This window comes from Phyllobates terribilis, unplaced genomic scaffold, assembly GCF_046119375.1.
Source record: "Phyllobates terribilis strain yellow unplaced genomic scaffold, ASM4611937v1 Scaffold_13__5_contigs__length_258822181, whole genome shotgun sequence".
NCBI classification, from domain to species: Eukaryota; Metazoa; Chordata; class Amphibia; order Anura; family Dendrobatidae; genus Phyllobates; species Phyllobates terribilis.
In genome coordinates this window covers 29717781-29732133 of record NW_027362773.1, presented here as the reverse complement: position 1 = coordinate 29732133, position 14353 = coordinate 29717781, and the positions used below count along the sequence as shown (strand labels likewise).

The window sequence follows — 14353 nt, the reverse complement described above, 5'->3', positions numbered from 1 at the left end:
CTCAGAAGTCCACTGAACCGCATTAGCACCTTTCCTGGTGAGATCGGTCAGTGGTTTGACAATAATAGAAATTTTTTTTATGAATTTTCTGTAATAATTGGCGAAACCCAAAAACCTCTGTATCGATTTCAAACCAATAGGCCTAGGCCATTCCTGCACAGCTTGAACTTTAACCGGGTCCATCTCAAAACCTTCACTGGAGATAATGTAACCCAAAAAACTAATTCTCTGTACAGCGAACTCACATTTCTCTAGCTAAGCAAAAAGCGAATTGTCCATTAATAACTGTAAAACCTCACGTACGCTCCGCCAATGAGACTCCAGTACAGGCGAATAAATCAGAATGTCATCCAAATACACAACCACATTTTTGCCGATCAAAGGTCTAAGGATGTCATTAATAAGATTCTGAAAAAATGCTGGAGCATTGGTAAGACCAAAAGGCATAACCAGATTCTCAAAATGACCCACAGGAGTGTTAAAAACAGTCTTCCATTCATCACCCTCCTTCATGCGCAACAAATTGTATGCCCCCCGGAGATCAATTTTAGAGAACCACTTGGCCCCCACTAACTGGTTAAACAAATCAGGAATCAATGGCAGTGGGTAAGGATTGCGTACAGTAATTTTATTAATCTCACGAAAGTCCAGACAAGGACGTAAACCGACATCTTTTTTTTTTACAAAAAAATATCCAACAGTCACAGGAGACTTGGAAGGCCTAATGTGACCGACGGCCAAGCTTGTCTGTATGTATTCCTCCAAAGCCTTTCTCTCAGGAATAGTAAGATTAAATAAACGACTTTTAGGAAGAGTCGCTCCAGGGACAAATTCAATGGTACAATCATAGTCTCTATGGGGAGGCAAAATTTGTGACTCCTCCTCAGAAAAAACTCTCCAAAAATCCTGAATAGGTACAGGTAATTCCCCTTTTTCCACCGCAGCAATACGTCCGTTACAACACTTGTCATAACATTTTGGGCTCCAGGACTTAATTTCATTGGTAGACCAATCCAGTACAGGATTATGCAATTTTAACCAGGGCAACCCCAATATTACTGGAGAAGGCAAATTATTCAATACTACCAAATCCAAATTCTCTTGATGAATACCATTAATAGTGAGGGGAAATTCACAGACCTTGTGAGTAACACTCTTCAAGGGAGAGCCATCGACAGAAACCACAGCAATAGGGGATGACAAAGGTTTAGGTTTTAATGTAAGTTTTTCCAAGAATCCCCCATCAATCACATTCAGAGTAGAACCACAATCCACAAATACCCGAAATGCAATTAATTCTTCCTGAGCAGTGGTAGTAGCAGATAGGAATACTCCCTTTGTATTTAAACAGGCAATACGGGCATAACTGACTATTTTTTTTTTGTTTGTTCATACGAAGCACACAGTTCTTAATAAAATGACCAGAATTTCCGCAATAGAAGCACAAACCTTCAGAAAGCCTGCGGTCTTTTTCCTGAGAGCGGGGTGTCATCGCCCCAATCTCCATCGGCTCTCCTTTGTCAGCACAAACCCTCTCAAGACTCGGAGCTGACATAGCAGAGGATTTGCTCTCATTAACCCTTGCATGCAGTCTCCTGTCCACCCGTATAGCTAATTGCATAGCCTCCTGCAAGATTCCAGGTGTGGGATAAGCAATCAGCAAATCTTTAACCCTTTCACGTAGCCCCGCCAGAAACAAACTTTTCAAAGCTGAATCGTTCCACCCCACCTGGGCAGACCACCGACGGAAGTGAGAACAATACTTTTCCACATTACCTGATCCCTGCCTCAAACGTCTCAATTCAGACTCAGCAGATGAGACACGATCAGGATCATCGTACAACAAACCCAAAGCAGAAAAAAAAACTATCCACTGATCTAAAGCACGGATCACTAGGCTGGAGAGAAAAAGCCCATCCCTGAGGATCCTTGCGCAAAAGTGACATTATGAACCCTATGCGCTGTGATTCATCACCAGAGGATCCGGGTCTTAAACGAAAATACAATAAACAAGCATTTTTAAAAGAAAAAAAATCTTGTTGTTCACCAAAAAATAGATCAGGCAGACGTACCTTTGGCTCTACCAAATGTGCTCCAGAACAGCTACTCACGTGTTGTTGGAGCTCGGCCACCTCCAGAGAGAGTCCCTGCAAGCGTTGAGCCAAATCTTGAACCGAGACCATGATGGAAACTGGAGGTCTTTCCTTGGAAAAATTTTTTGGGCTGGACTTACTGTTATGATCTGCTACAAGCACTAAGGAAAGACAGGAGATCTGTCCCTACAATCGAACTAAACTGGATCCCTACGATGTAACGGGGAACCTGATCCTGCGATCAGACCTGCTAAAGTCCTCGGCTAGTCTGTACGAAGACCTATAGATGCAAGGGAGGAATCCCTACAAGAACTAGGGACTGGGATAAAGTTGGACACCTCCTAGCAGAAATTGTAGCAGTCAAAGACAAACACACAACAAAGAACATAGAGGTCCGAAGACCTAGCAAAACTAACAGAGAACGGTAACAGAGCACCAAGCTAGCTCAAGAGTAGTAAATACAATGAAGTCCAGCAAGGCCAGGAGGGCGGAGCCGGATTAAATAGGCAAAAATGGTCATGTGACCAGCAAACTAGAAAAAACCTAACAGGAGAGTTCTAACACCCAAGTCACCAGCCATACGGGTGAGCACTACACGGTACACTCAGGGACGTGGGCTACTTCTACCCGCTTACAGCAAGGTAGCCAGGAAGAGTGCAGACAGACCGGGAGGCCTACAACTCCACCTGGCCAGGGGAACTCCTGCTTGCTCACAGACTGACCAGGCCTCTTATGCTAGCCAGTACTCCCGGGAGGGTCTACCTTATAATCATCAGTAAAGACCCTGAACTGCACTGCAAAGTCTCTGAGTCATTCCTGCTGCGCTCGTGCACCATCACCCCCATCATCCACACTCACTGCCCTGAGGCACCGGGTATCCCACACACATGTACACACGGCCCAGGGGGCGCGTCACATGCAGTACAGCATATTACAAACATAAGTCCCATTATTGGGGAGTGGGTGTCCCATGGTATTTGCTTATGCTTTCCAAGCAAAAGCTGCCAAAAATTAGGACGGAGCAACTTGCAATGCCCCTTACAAGAGCCATGCAGTACAGCATATTACAAACATAAGTCCCATTATTGGGGAGTGGGTGTCCCATAGTATTTGCTTATGCTTTCCCAGCAAAAGCTGCCAAAAATTAGGACGGAGCAACTTGCAATGCCCCTTACAAGAGCCATGCAGTACAGCATATTACAAACTTAAGTCCCATTATTGGGGAGTGGGTGTCCCATAGTATTTGCTTATGCTTTCCCAGCAAAAGCTGCCAAAAATTTGGACGGAGCAACTTGCAATGCCCCTTACAAGAGCCATGCAGTACAGCATATTACAAACATAAGTCCCATTATTGGGGAGTGGGTGTCCCATAGTATTTGCTTATGCTTTCCCAGCAAAAGCTGCCAAAAATTAGGATGGAGCAACTTGCAATGCCCCTTACAAGAGCCATGCAATACAGCATATTACAAACATAAGTCCCATTATTGGGGAGTGGGTGTCCCATAGTATTTGCTTATGCTTTCCCAGCAAAAGCTGCCAAAAATTAGGACGGAGCAACTTGCAATGCTGGCACCCTGGTGGTATAGTGGTGGTGGAGGCTGAGGATAAGGAGAAGAAGATTAAATAGCCGAAACGAGGAAGCGTATACCCATGTGTGGGTGTGAAGCGGTGCATGTGAATACACCTCCCGAAATAACACAGTGGATTTGACTTTATGTTACTCTGCTGTCATTTGGTGGTGATGAGAAGTCTGGCCCAATCCAGCCCTTGTTCATTTTGATAAGGGTCAGCTTGTCAGCATTGTCAGTTGACAGGCGAGTGCGCTTATCAGTTATAATTCCCCCAGCGGCACTAAAAACACGCTCCGATAACACGCTAGCGGCAGGGCAGGCCAGGACCTCCAAGGCGTACAGAGCGAGTTCATTCCAAGTGTCCAGCTTGGATACCCAATAATTAAAAGGCACAGAGGAATCACGGAGGACGCTGGTACGATCGGCAAGGTACTCCCTCACCATCTTTTGAAACTTTCCACTCCTTGTGAGAGAACCCCGAGCCTCAGGGCCTGTAAGCTGGGCGGGTGTCAGAAAACTGTCCCAGAACGTTGACAGTGTTCCCCTGCCTCTGCTGGATTGGAGTTGCATCTCTCTCGCCTGTACGCCTTGGTTGGGCAACGAACTGTGACCTCTGCCGCTAGCGTGTTCAGATGGGAATTTTTTTAAGAGTTCTGCAGCAAGGGCCTTCTGGTATTGCCCCATTTTTGTAGACCTCTCCACCTCAGGAATAAGAGAGTGAAAGTTCTCCTTGTAGCGGGGGTCTACAAGTGTCACCAACCAGTAATGACTGTCACCCAACATTTTGACAATGCGAGGGTCACAGTTAAGGCAGCGTAACATAAAGTCAGCCATGCGTGCCAGACTGGTAACGGGCAAGATTTCCGTGTCCTCACCAAGATGACGACTGACCATGCTCTCCTCCTCCTCTTCCTCCTCCCCCCTGTCCTCAGGCCACCCACGCTGAACCGATGGTATGACATTTGTACAGGTACTACCGTCTACAACGCATGATAGCAGCTCCTGTTCTTCCTCCTCCTCCTCCTCCTCCTCTCCCTCATTGTCCCCCAATGCACGTTGGGATGAGATGAGGCTGGGCTGTGTGTAATCGACCGCTACGGCATCTTGATCCATCTCATCATACTCTGGCTGCAATGCCTCCTCTTTAATTCTCTGCAGAGAGCGTTGCAAAAGACAGACAAGTGGGATGCTGACACTAATGATGGCGTCATCGCCACTCACCATCTTGGTGGCCTCCTCAAAGTTTGTCAGGATGGTACATATGTCAGACATCCAGGTCCACTCCTGAGGTCTTATGTGTGGAGTCTGACCTGAATATTGACGGCCTTTTTGCAGCTGGTACTCCACAACTGCTCTCTTCTGCTCACAAATCCTTTGCAACATGTGGAGGGTAGAGTTCCAACGTGTGGGGACATCACACACCAGTCGGTGTGCCGGAAGCTGCAAACGCTGCTGCAACACAGCAAGGGCGGCGGAAGCTGTAGCCGACTTGCGAAAATGAGCTGACAGGTGGCGTACTTTCACGAGCAGATCTGGCAACTCGGGGTACGATTTAAGAAACCACTGAACCACGAGGTTAAGCACATGAGCCAGGCATGGTACGTGTGTGATCTCACCTCGCCTCAGAGCCGACACCAGGTTACGGCCATTGTCACACACGACCATGCCGGGATGTAGGTTCAGCGGTCTCAGCCACAGATCTGACTGCTCTTTCACAGCTGTCCACAACTCACAAGCAGTGTGAGGTTTATCACCTAAGCTTATGAGTTTCAGCACAGCCTGTTGCCGCTAGGCGGAGGCAGTACTGCAATGCTTCCAGCTTGTAACTGATGTGGTGATATCTGAGATGGAGGCTGAACATGAGGAGGAGGAGGAGGAGGATGCGCAGGAGCTGTACACTGTGGGGGCAACTCTGACTGACATAGGGCCCGCAATCCTCGGTGTGTGGAGGATGTGTTCCGTCCCAAGGTCCGACTGGGTCCCGGCTTCCACTATGTTTACCCAGTGTGCCGTCAGAGAGATGTACCGTCCCTGGCCACAAGCACTTGTCCACGTGTCCGTTGTCAGGTGGACTCTCCCAGTAACTGCGTTGTTGAGGGCACGGCAGATGCTTTGGGACATGTGCTTGTGTAGTGCGGGGATGGCACACCGGGCAAAATAGTGTCGGCTGGGGACCAAGTACCGAGGGACAGCCACCGCCATAAGATTGCGGAAGGATTCCGTCTCCACCAGCCTAAAAGGCAGCATTTCCAATGCAAGCAGTCGTGAAATATGCGAATTTAGGACTGTGGCCTGTGGGGCGTTAGCTGCGAATTTCCGCTTTCGTTGAAAGGTCTGGGATATGGACAATTGAACGCTGCGGTGGGACGTGGACGTGGACGTTGATGCTGTTTCTTGAGAAACTGCCATAACAAGTGAAGACTGAGAGGAGGGGGCATCTTTACATGCAGTATGGACAGGGGATTGCCTTGCACACACAACAGGGGGCTCTATTGCACGCACAACAGTGGAAGAAGCAGTGGTGACACCCGCTGACACTGGTCGTGGACCCTGGGTTTCGCCCCACAAAGTCGGATGCTTTGCTGCCATGTGCCTGATCATGCTGGTGGTGGTCAGGCTGGTAGTTTTGTCACCCCTGCTGATGCTGGCATGGCAGGTGGAACATATGGCCTTTTTGGGGTTATCAGCAGAGTCTTTAAAAAAATTCCAGACTCTGGAAGACCTACCGCTTGTACTGGCAACGTCCCTCGTGTTGGTGTTACGGGGAACGGTTGCCTGCCTTCTGTCTGCGGCCACCACACTGCTTCTTCCTGCCTGTTGGGGTACTCTGCCTCCCTCCCCCTGTGTGCTGCTGGCCTCACTCTGCATGTCCTCCTTCCACGTTGGGTCAGTTACTAGATCATCCACCACCTCCTCCTCTTCCACTTGCGTACCACAATCCTCCTCCTCACTTCCTGGCAATTGTGTCTCGTCATCGTCCACCTCTTGTGACAGATTGCCAAAGTCGACTTCCTGTGGCCGTGGCTGTTCAAATATTGGGGCATCGCAACATGGGATCTCCTCTTCCACCACTTCAAGCGTATCAGGCGAGGGGCCCAAATATGGAAATGGACCAGTGAACAGCTCTTCAGAGTGTCCAAGTGTGGGATCACTTGCTGTCTGATGACACTCGGCATGGTGGGAGGAAGGAGCATCAGGGTGAGGAGGAGTCTGCGGTCGAGACTCACGGCTACTAAGAGTTGACCGTGTGGAAGACAGACCGGAGGTGGTGGTGCCCAGGTAACTGGAAGTATTGTCTGCTATCCAATTAATAACCTGTTCACACTGATCAGTTCTAAATACTGGTGTTGTTCTGTGCTTCCCTAGTAATTCGGTCAAGAAGTGGGAGCGAGAAGATGTGGCTGTTGGTTGTGGCACATTTTCACCTTGGCCACGGCCCCGTCCTCTGCACGAACCATCACCAGAACGTCCACTTCCACGTCCCTTGCCACGCGCTTTGCCCATTGTAAATGAAGTAAAATAGCTTACACTTGCACTATCAATGGAAAAAGGGTAATAAAGAGTAGATTAGAACCGTGGAAGAGGAAAACCACAGTTATTGTTTACTGGGGTATACCACACTTTTTTAAATAGAGATATTTGCGGCTGAACAGTGAGCGACACACTCAAACTGCTTTTTTTTTAAATACCAAAGGCCCAAAACTGGATAGTACAGCGATTTGAACCGTGGAACTGCGAAACCACACTGGGATGTCGGGCCTACACAAGACTATTTTCAACAGATATATTTTTGTGTCACAACAGTCAGGAGACACTACTGTTTTTCTTTACGGAAAAAACTACCAAAAGCTGAATAATAGAGATTTTTTACTGTGGGATGGCAAAACCACAGTTATTGTTTACTGGGGTATACCACACTTTTTTAAATCGAGATATTTGCGGCTGAACAGTGAGCGACACACTCAAACTGCTTTTTTTTTAGATACCAAAGGCCCAAAACTGGATAGTACAGCGATTTGACCCGTGGAAATGCAAAACCACACTGGGATGTCGGGCCTACACAAGACTATTTTCAACAGATATATTTTTGTGTCACAACAGTCAGGAGACACTACTGTTTTTCTTTACGGATAAAACTACCAAAAGCTGAATAATAGAGATTTTTTACCGTGGGATGGCAAAACCACAGTTATTGTTTACTGGGGTATACCACACTTTTTTAAATAGAGATATTTGCGGCTGAACAGTGAGCGACACACTCAAACTGCTTTTTTTTTTAGATACCAAAGGCCCAAAACTGGATAGTACAGCGATTTGACCTGTGGAACTGCGAAACCACACTGGGATGTCGGGCCTACACAAGACTATTTTCAACAGATATATTTTTGTGTCACAACAGTCAGGAGACACTACTGTTTTTCTTTACGGAAAAAACTACCAAAAGCTGAATAATAGAGATTTTTTACCGTGGGATGGCAAAACCACAGTTATTGTTTACTGGGGTATACCACACTTTTTTAAATAGAGATATTTGCGGCTGAACAGTGAGCGACACACTCAAACTGCTTTTTTTTTAGATACCAAAGGCCCAAAACTGGATAGTACAGCGATTTGACCCGTGGAACTGCGAAACCACACTGGGATGTCGGGCCTACACAAGACTATTTTCAACAGATATATTTTTGTGTCACAACAGTCAGGAGACACTACTGTTTTTCTTTATGGAAAAAACTACCAAAAGCTGAATAATAGAGATTTTTTACTTTGGGATGGCAAAACCACAGTTATTGTTTACTGGGGTATACCACACTTTTTTAAATAGAGATATTTGCGGCTGAACAGTGAGCGACACACTCAAACTGTTTTTTTTTTAGATACAAATGGCCCAAAATGGATAATACAGAGGTTTGAACCGTGGAAGTGCAAAACAACACTTCTGTTTCTCTAGCCTACACCAGACTATTTTCAACAGTTATATTTGTGTCTGAAAAATCAGAGACACGCTTTTTTTTTTGGGGGGGGGGGGGCAACACACCAAAAGGTTAATAAGACGGGTATTTGTACAGTGTGAAGGAGGAAAAAAAAAGGAGGATTTAGATGGAAGAAAAAGGATTTTTCCTGGCCCCCGACACCTGGTGCTAAGTCCAGCAATTTCAGCAACAGGAGCACACAGGACTGTAATGCAGCGTTTGCTGGTATAACCACTGTGTCTCCTATACAGCCTGCCTGCCTGGTATCTGGGATGGATATTAGTCCTGAAAAGGACTGTTTGTTTGTTCTGGCAGCCTTTACAGACCCTACACTAAGTATTTTGCAGTTTATATCTCTCCCTAAATCAGCAGCGCTGTCCCTACACTGTCTAATCCGGAGTGACTGTGTCCAAGATGGCGGTGCCCCGTTTTAAATACTCGAGGTGACACTGTGCGGCCAGCCAATCACTGTAATGCCCACAACCAACATGGCTGCAGCATTACAGTGACTGGCTGGCAATCCCTGCATGTTCACTGGCTCTGTAAAGAGCGCCAAACATGCAGGGCGGAGACCCGAGCTCCCGTCCGAGTAACCCGGAAATGCTCTGTGCTCGCCGAACATCCCGAGTAGCGTGATGCTCGGCGAGTACCGAGCAGTGTCGAGCATGTTCGCTCAACACTAATGGACAGCCATTGCTTCTGCAACAAGCTGCATTAGAGGACTTCCTGGGAGAAATGACACCCAGGGTAGATACGGTTTCCCTCTATGCCAGTTCTTTCACCGAGCTAAATACAACTCTCAGCAAAAAAAGTTGTGGACTGGCTCTGTACTGTCCCTGGCCACATTCAACTGTCCACGTGTTTGTGGTTAGGCGATCGTTCCCAGTAAGTGCACTGGGGAGGGCACATGTAATGTTATGGGACCCGTGCTTGTGGAAGGTGGAGACGATACAGGGAGAAACAGTGGCAGCTGGGGACCGAGTATGGACACCCGGCCGCCGCCGGCATGAGGTTATGAAAAGCTTCCACCTCCACGAGCCTAAAAGGCCACATTTCAAGTGCAAGCAGCTGTCAAAAATTTGGCAGTATAGTATTCCAGCCTGTGGGTGGGTGGCTGGCTGCATACTTGCGCTTGCATTCCAAGGAATAGGGTAGGGACAACTGAACGCTGCACTGGGACAAGGATGTGGACGGTGATTGTTGCAAGTCTGCAACGACAGGTGCATGGCGGGACGCATCTTCGCATGCGCCAAGGATCACTTATGATGGGCACACTTTTAGGCAGTGACCTGGGAGTTAGAAATGCTTCCTGAGGTCTTCCCCATGCTGTTCCCATGTCTTTTCAGCACTGTATGCATGTGTCTGATGATGTGTCACAGACCACATGGCCAGATAAGGCTGTAAAATGTTAAAATGACATTTCCCAGTGAATGCATTTGTCTTTGTTGAAAGCAATGCAAAAGTGCAAAAACGCATCAAAAACTCTATGTGTGAACATAGCCCAAGGTGTGGAGGAGTATTTTTGGTTTTGGTTATTTATTTTGCCTTATATACAAGTCATTACCCTGGAAGGATGTTCCTTATCATATTTCCCAGGAAAATTCATTTTGGTTTTGTTTTTGTATGTTTTATTGTGAGTCCGTAAAAGTGGCGTAATACTCTAACAACGTTGTTAACAGCAGTGACGTGGGAGTCAGAAATGCTTCCAGGGGTCTTCCCCATGCTGTTCCCATGTCATTTGAGCACTGTTCCCATCGATTTGGGCAATTTTTAGGCTCTCTACAGACCGCCGAGGGGAGCCGCCTGAAAAATGCTCGTCTTTCCCATAGACTTACATTGGGCTCATTGCTCGGGTCGAGCACTCGAGTATTCCAATTTGCTCGACACGAGCAACGAGTACCCAAGCATTTTAGTGCTCGCTCATCACAAACTTTGATTCAAAATGGGTAAATATTTCAGAAATATATGTTTAATAGAAGTAAATTGATTACTATAAGATGTGGTAAAATTTACACGATTTGGTATAATATCTTTATTTTTAGTATGGTATTTTTTCCTGAACAAAAATCCCTCCCTAGAGGTCTTACTAATTTTTTTTTCCTCGATTTTCAAAAACTTTTTGTTAATTACATCACATTTTTTGGAAAAAATAGAATCAAATCAGAATAGATTCTTATAGCCCTAACCATCTCCCCATATGGTATTGCGCAGATAGTGTGTCTAGGGTGGCAACTATCCTCTCCTATTATAGTACTACCCGAACATGGTTTTCTATAGATGGTACTGTGAACTGTCTGTTGTTCTGCATCTCCTATTAATAAGAAGTCCAAAAAGCAATTGTATTAGAGAGGGTAGAATTGGTGAAGTTAAGGTTACACTGATTCTCATTTGTGTATTGCATGAAATCCGGCATGGCCGTCCCATCCCTAAACCACACAAAAAGTATGTCATCGATGAAGCGGCTGTACCAGAGCAGATGATCGACAAATAGATTATTATGGAAAAAAATATGACTCATCCCACCAAGCTACATAAAGAATCTCCAGAATCTCTTAAGAAGGATAAAATTTCGACCTTATAGGGGCAACCTGGATCTGAAAATAATATTTTTGATCAAACATGAAAAAATTGTGTTGTAATAAATATTCAGTCGACATCAATGAAAATTGTTGAATTTATGATGCAAAATCACTATATGTTCAAAGATGGTGAGTAATAGCTGCAATTTCCAAATGATGAGGAATACTAGAATATAGGTTTTTCTCATCACATGAAAAAAATAACATATTATCTGACCATGCAAAAGTGTCAAAATTTCTCACCACCTTGAAGCCATTCTTTAAATCACCTCAAATGATGTTATTCAAGAACTAATGGCCGTATAAGAGTATCCACCCAGGCACCGAGTCTCTCGTTAAGAGACCCAAAGGTGGTGGAAAAACATCCTTGTGGATTTTAGGTAGACCTTGAAATATGGCCATAACAGGATGTTTCAAATAAACGAGGAGAAAAAAATTAGCAAGATCACTAGTGAAGGATTTTTGTTTAAGGAAAATTACCATACTAAAAATAGAGATATTATACCCAATCATGTAAATGTTACCACATCTTATAGTAATCAATTTAATAAGTATTGTAGGGATTTAACTCGTTGGTAGTGTTCATACAGGTACGCAGTTTTTTGTCCAAACAGGAAGGTTTATTAACTCCAAAAACTTCTAGCAGATTGTAATAACAAAAGAAAGAGTCCATACACAGTATGAGAAACAGAGCGGTTTAGCTGCTCAATATTCAAAGTCCAATACTCAGACTGTTGCAGAGTTTAAACAACTTACACAAGTCCTCTACCTTGCATACCCAGACCCGAATACCAGAGGTATTTTCACCTCTACTCCCAGACAAGGAATGAACAACTCAGCTGCCCTTTTAAACCAGCGGCACCTCCTGGATTTCAGGGTGGGAATGACTAGTTCTGCCCATCTCATCTAATCATTCCTAACAAACTTGGACCCATATATTGGTCCTATTACCCTCTCAGCGCCTCCTATCCAGTATTCTGCCAGCTGCTTGTCTACATACCCTCCCCCTCTGCCCAAAGCCGGGGGCTGGGCATCTTCACCCAACCAATTGTGAACCCCATCCAGCCAAGGTTTGACCAAGCCTATATGACAGCACCTCCTATCCTGGATTCTGCCAGCTGCTTGTCTACAATATTCACAAACATTCCAGACTAAATCATTTATTGATTTATTGTGACATCTTATATGTCGTATATACAGTGATATGCACACAGTGCAATTTCCTGTAGTTTGGTTTCATCACTAGGAAGCTGAAAACTAGAATTGCAGAGCTTGTTGCTGATATAAAAAAGAAAAAGGTAACAAATACCTCTAGTGCAGCAAAGTATTTTTCATAAATGCACACAGGCAGTCTGGATTCATTTACTTTTTTTTGGATTTGTTTGAGTTAATAAACCTAAATGGAGAGGCAAATGGAGAATGGTTTCACTGAGAAACAAAGCTGTATAGACCATGAAACTTCTGCAGGGTCCATCATTTCTGTTGCATATTCTGTTCAAGTGAGTTCTTAATATAGGATTATATCAATATTAAAAAAATAACTTGCAGTTTTCTGACAGTCCAGAGTGAAGGCTTAGTGTCTCATATAAAGTGAAAATTCAATTTCATTTGTAAAATGTTTCCATTGTTAATAGCATTTAGTCATTTTTTCGTCTATTGTGGTTAATATTGCAGGCTGGAAATATCACCTGTATCCCGCCCGTGTGTCCACCTATTTCTTGCTCTGACCCTTTCATGTCAGATTGCTGCTTGCGGTGCCCAGGTCTGTACTATGCTTATATATTGTATAACTGACAGGGTAATATTAAAAAATACACTTATGCAACCAATGGCCAATAACCCATGGCAATCAGACACTAGTTAGATTTTTGACTTCCATGTCCATGAGTTGTGCCATGTGTTGCAACTATGCCTGACTGTAGTGGGGGTGAGTTGCAATTCTAGACCCCCGAGAAGAGGGTTTCCAGGGGTAAAAACAGATCTTTATTTTTTTTCCACCCCTTCTGTAATGGGATCTAGCATCTTTGTGTTTGCAATTCTCACATAGTGATTGCTGCTGTCTTTATTTTAAACGGAACATACTTTAATTGTAGATGGATGTGAATTCCAAGGAAACCTTTATCCTCATGGTGCCAAGTTTAGCCGAGATGAAAATGGATGCACATCCTGTGTATGTCAGGTCTGTACAAATACTATTCTTTTTCCCATGCTCTTGTTCTTCATTGTAAATATTGGCGTCTCCAATTGTTCTCTTTATTCCTATAGAATGGAGCAGTGGAGTGCTCCTTTGTCCCCTGTCCCAGCTTAGAATGCCCTAGAGAGGACTGGGTGCTGGAGTCTGGACAGTGCTGCTTCAAATGCCAGGAGCCACCACAAAGCACAGGTATGGGATACTCAATAGAGGGAATGTACAGTGCAAGCTACCATAAATATTGCATTGAGCCACCACGTTAACTCTGCAAAAATAATTTCTTTCTGCTGGAGTTTACCTTAAAGGGAATCTGTCACCAGGTTTCTGCTCCCTAATCTGAGAGTAGCATAATGTAGGGGCAGAGACCCGGATTGCAGCAATGTATCACTTACTGGGCTGCTTGTTGTAGTTTTAATAAAATCACTGTTTTCTCTGCTGCAGATCTAGCAGTTCTTGGAATGCTGAGCTCTGTATAACCCCGCCCACACCACTGATTGGCCGATTTCTTTTTACACTATTCATAGGCAGAAATCTGACAATCAGTGGTGAGGGCGGGGTTATGCAGAGCTCATTAATATGGAGGACTACATGACAGCAGGTTTACTATTCCTCTACAGATAATCTCCTGCTAATAAAACAATGATTTTAACAAACTACAGCAAGCAGTCTAGTAAGTAACATATCACTGGAATTTGGGTCTCTGTCTCCACATTGTGCTGCTCTCAGATTAGGGTGCAAAAACCTGGTGATAGATTCCCTTTAAGGGAATTTTTCTTTACAGTGATGATAGGGTGCATCATCACAGCGCCATCTGTGGTGATGCAGAAGCTCTAGAAGAATTTATTGAATCCCTATACACCTCTCTCTGTCCCTATTTATTGACAATAGATTTTTATAGCGTTTTACAAAAATTAATTAATTAAATGATACGCTATTAACTTGAGAAATT

The 14353-nt window shown here is 44.8% G+C and overlaps 1 protein-coding gene across 1 annotated transcript in view; it reads left to right on the top strand.

Annotated features, from left to right (window-relative positions):
• VWCE (von Willebrand factor C and EGF domains) overlaps nt 1–14353 on the top strand; it is a 154977-nt gene that overhangs the window by 85432 nt on the left and 55192 nt on the right. The window contains exons 15-17 of the mRNA XM_073658019.1: nt 12888–12975; nt 13307–13392; nt 13479–13596. Of these exons, the coding sequence (XP_073514120.1) occupies nt 12888–12975; nt 13307–13392; nt 13479–13596 (292 nt within the window). The remainder of the gene's footprint in view (nt 1–12887; nt 12976–13306; nt 13393–13478; nt 13597–14353) is intronic.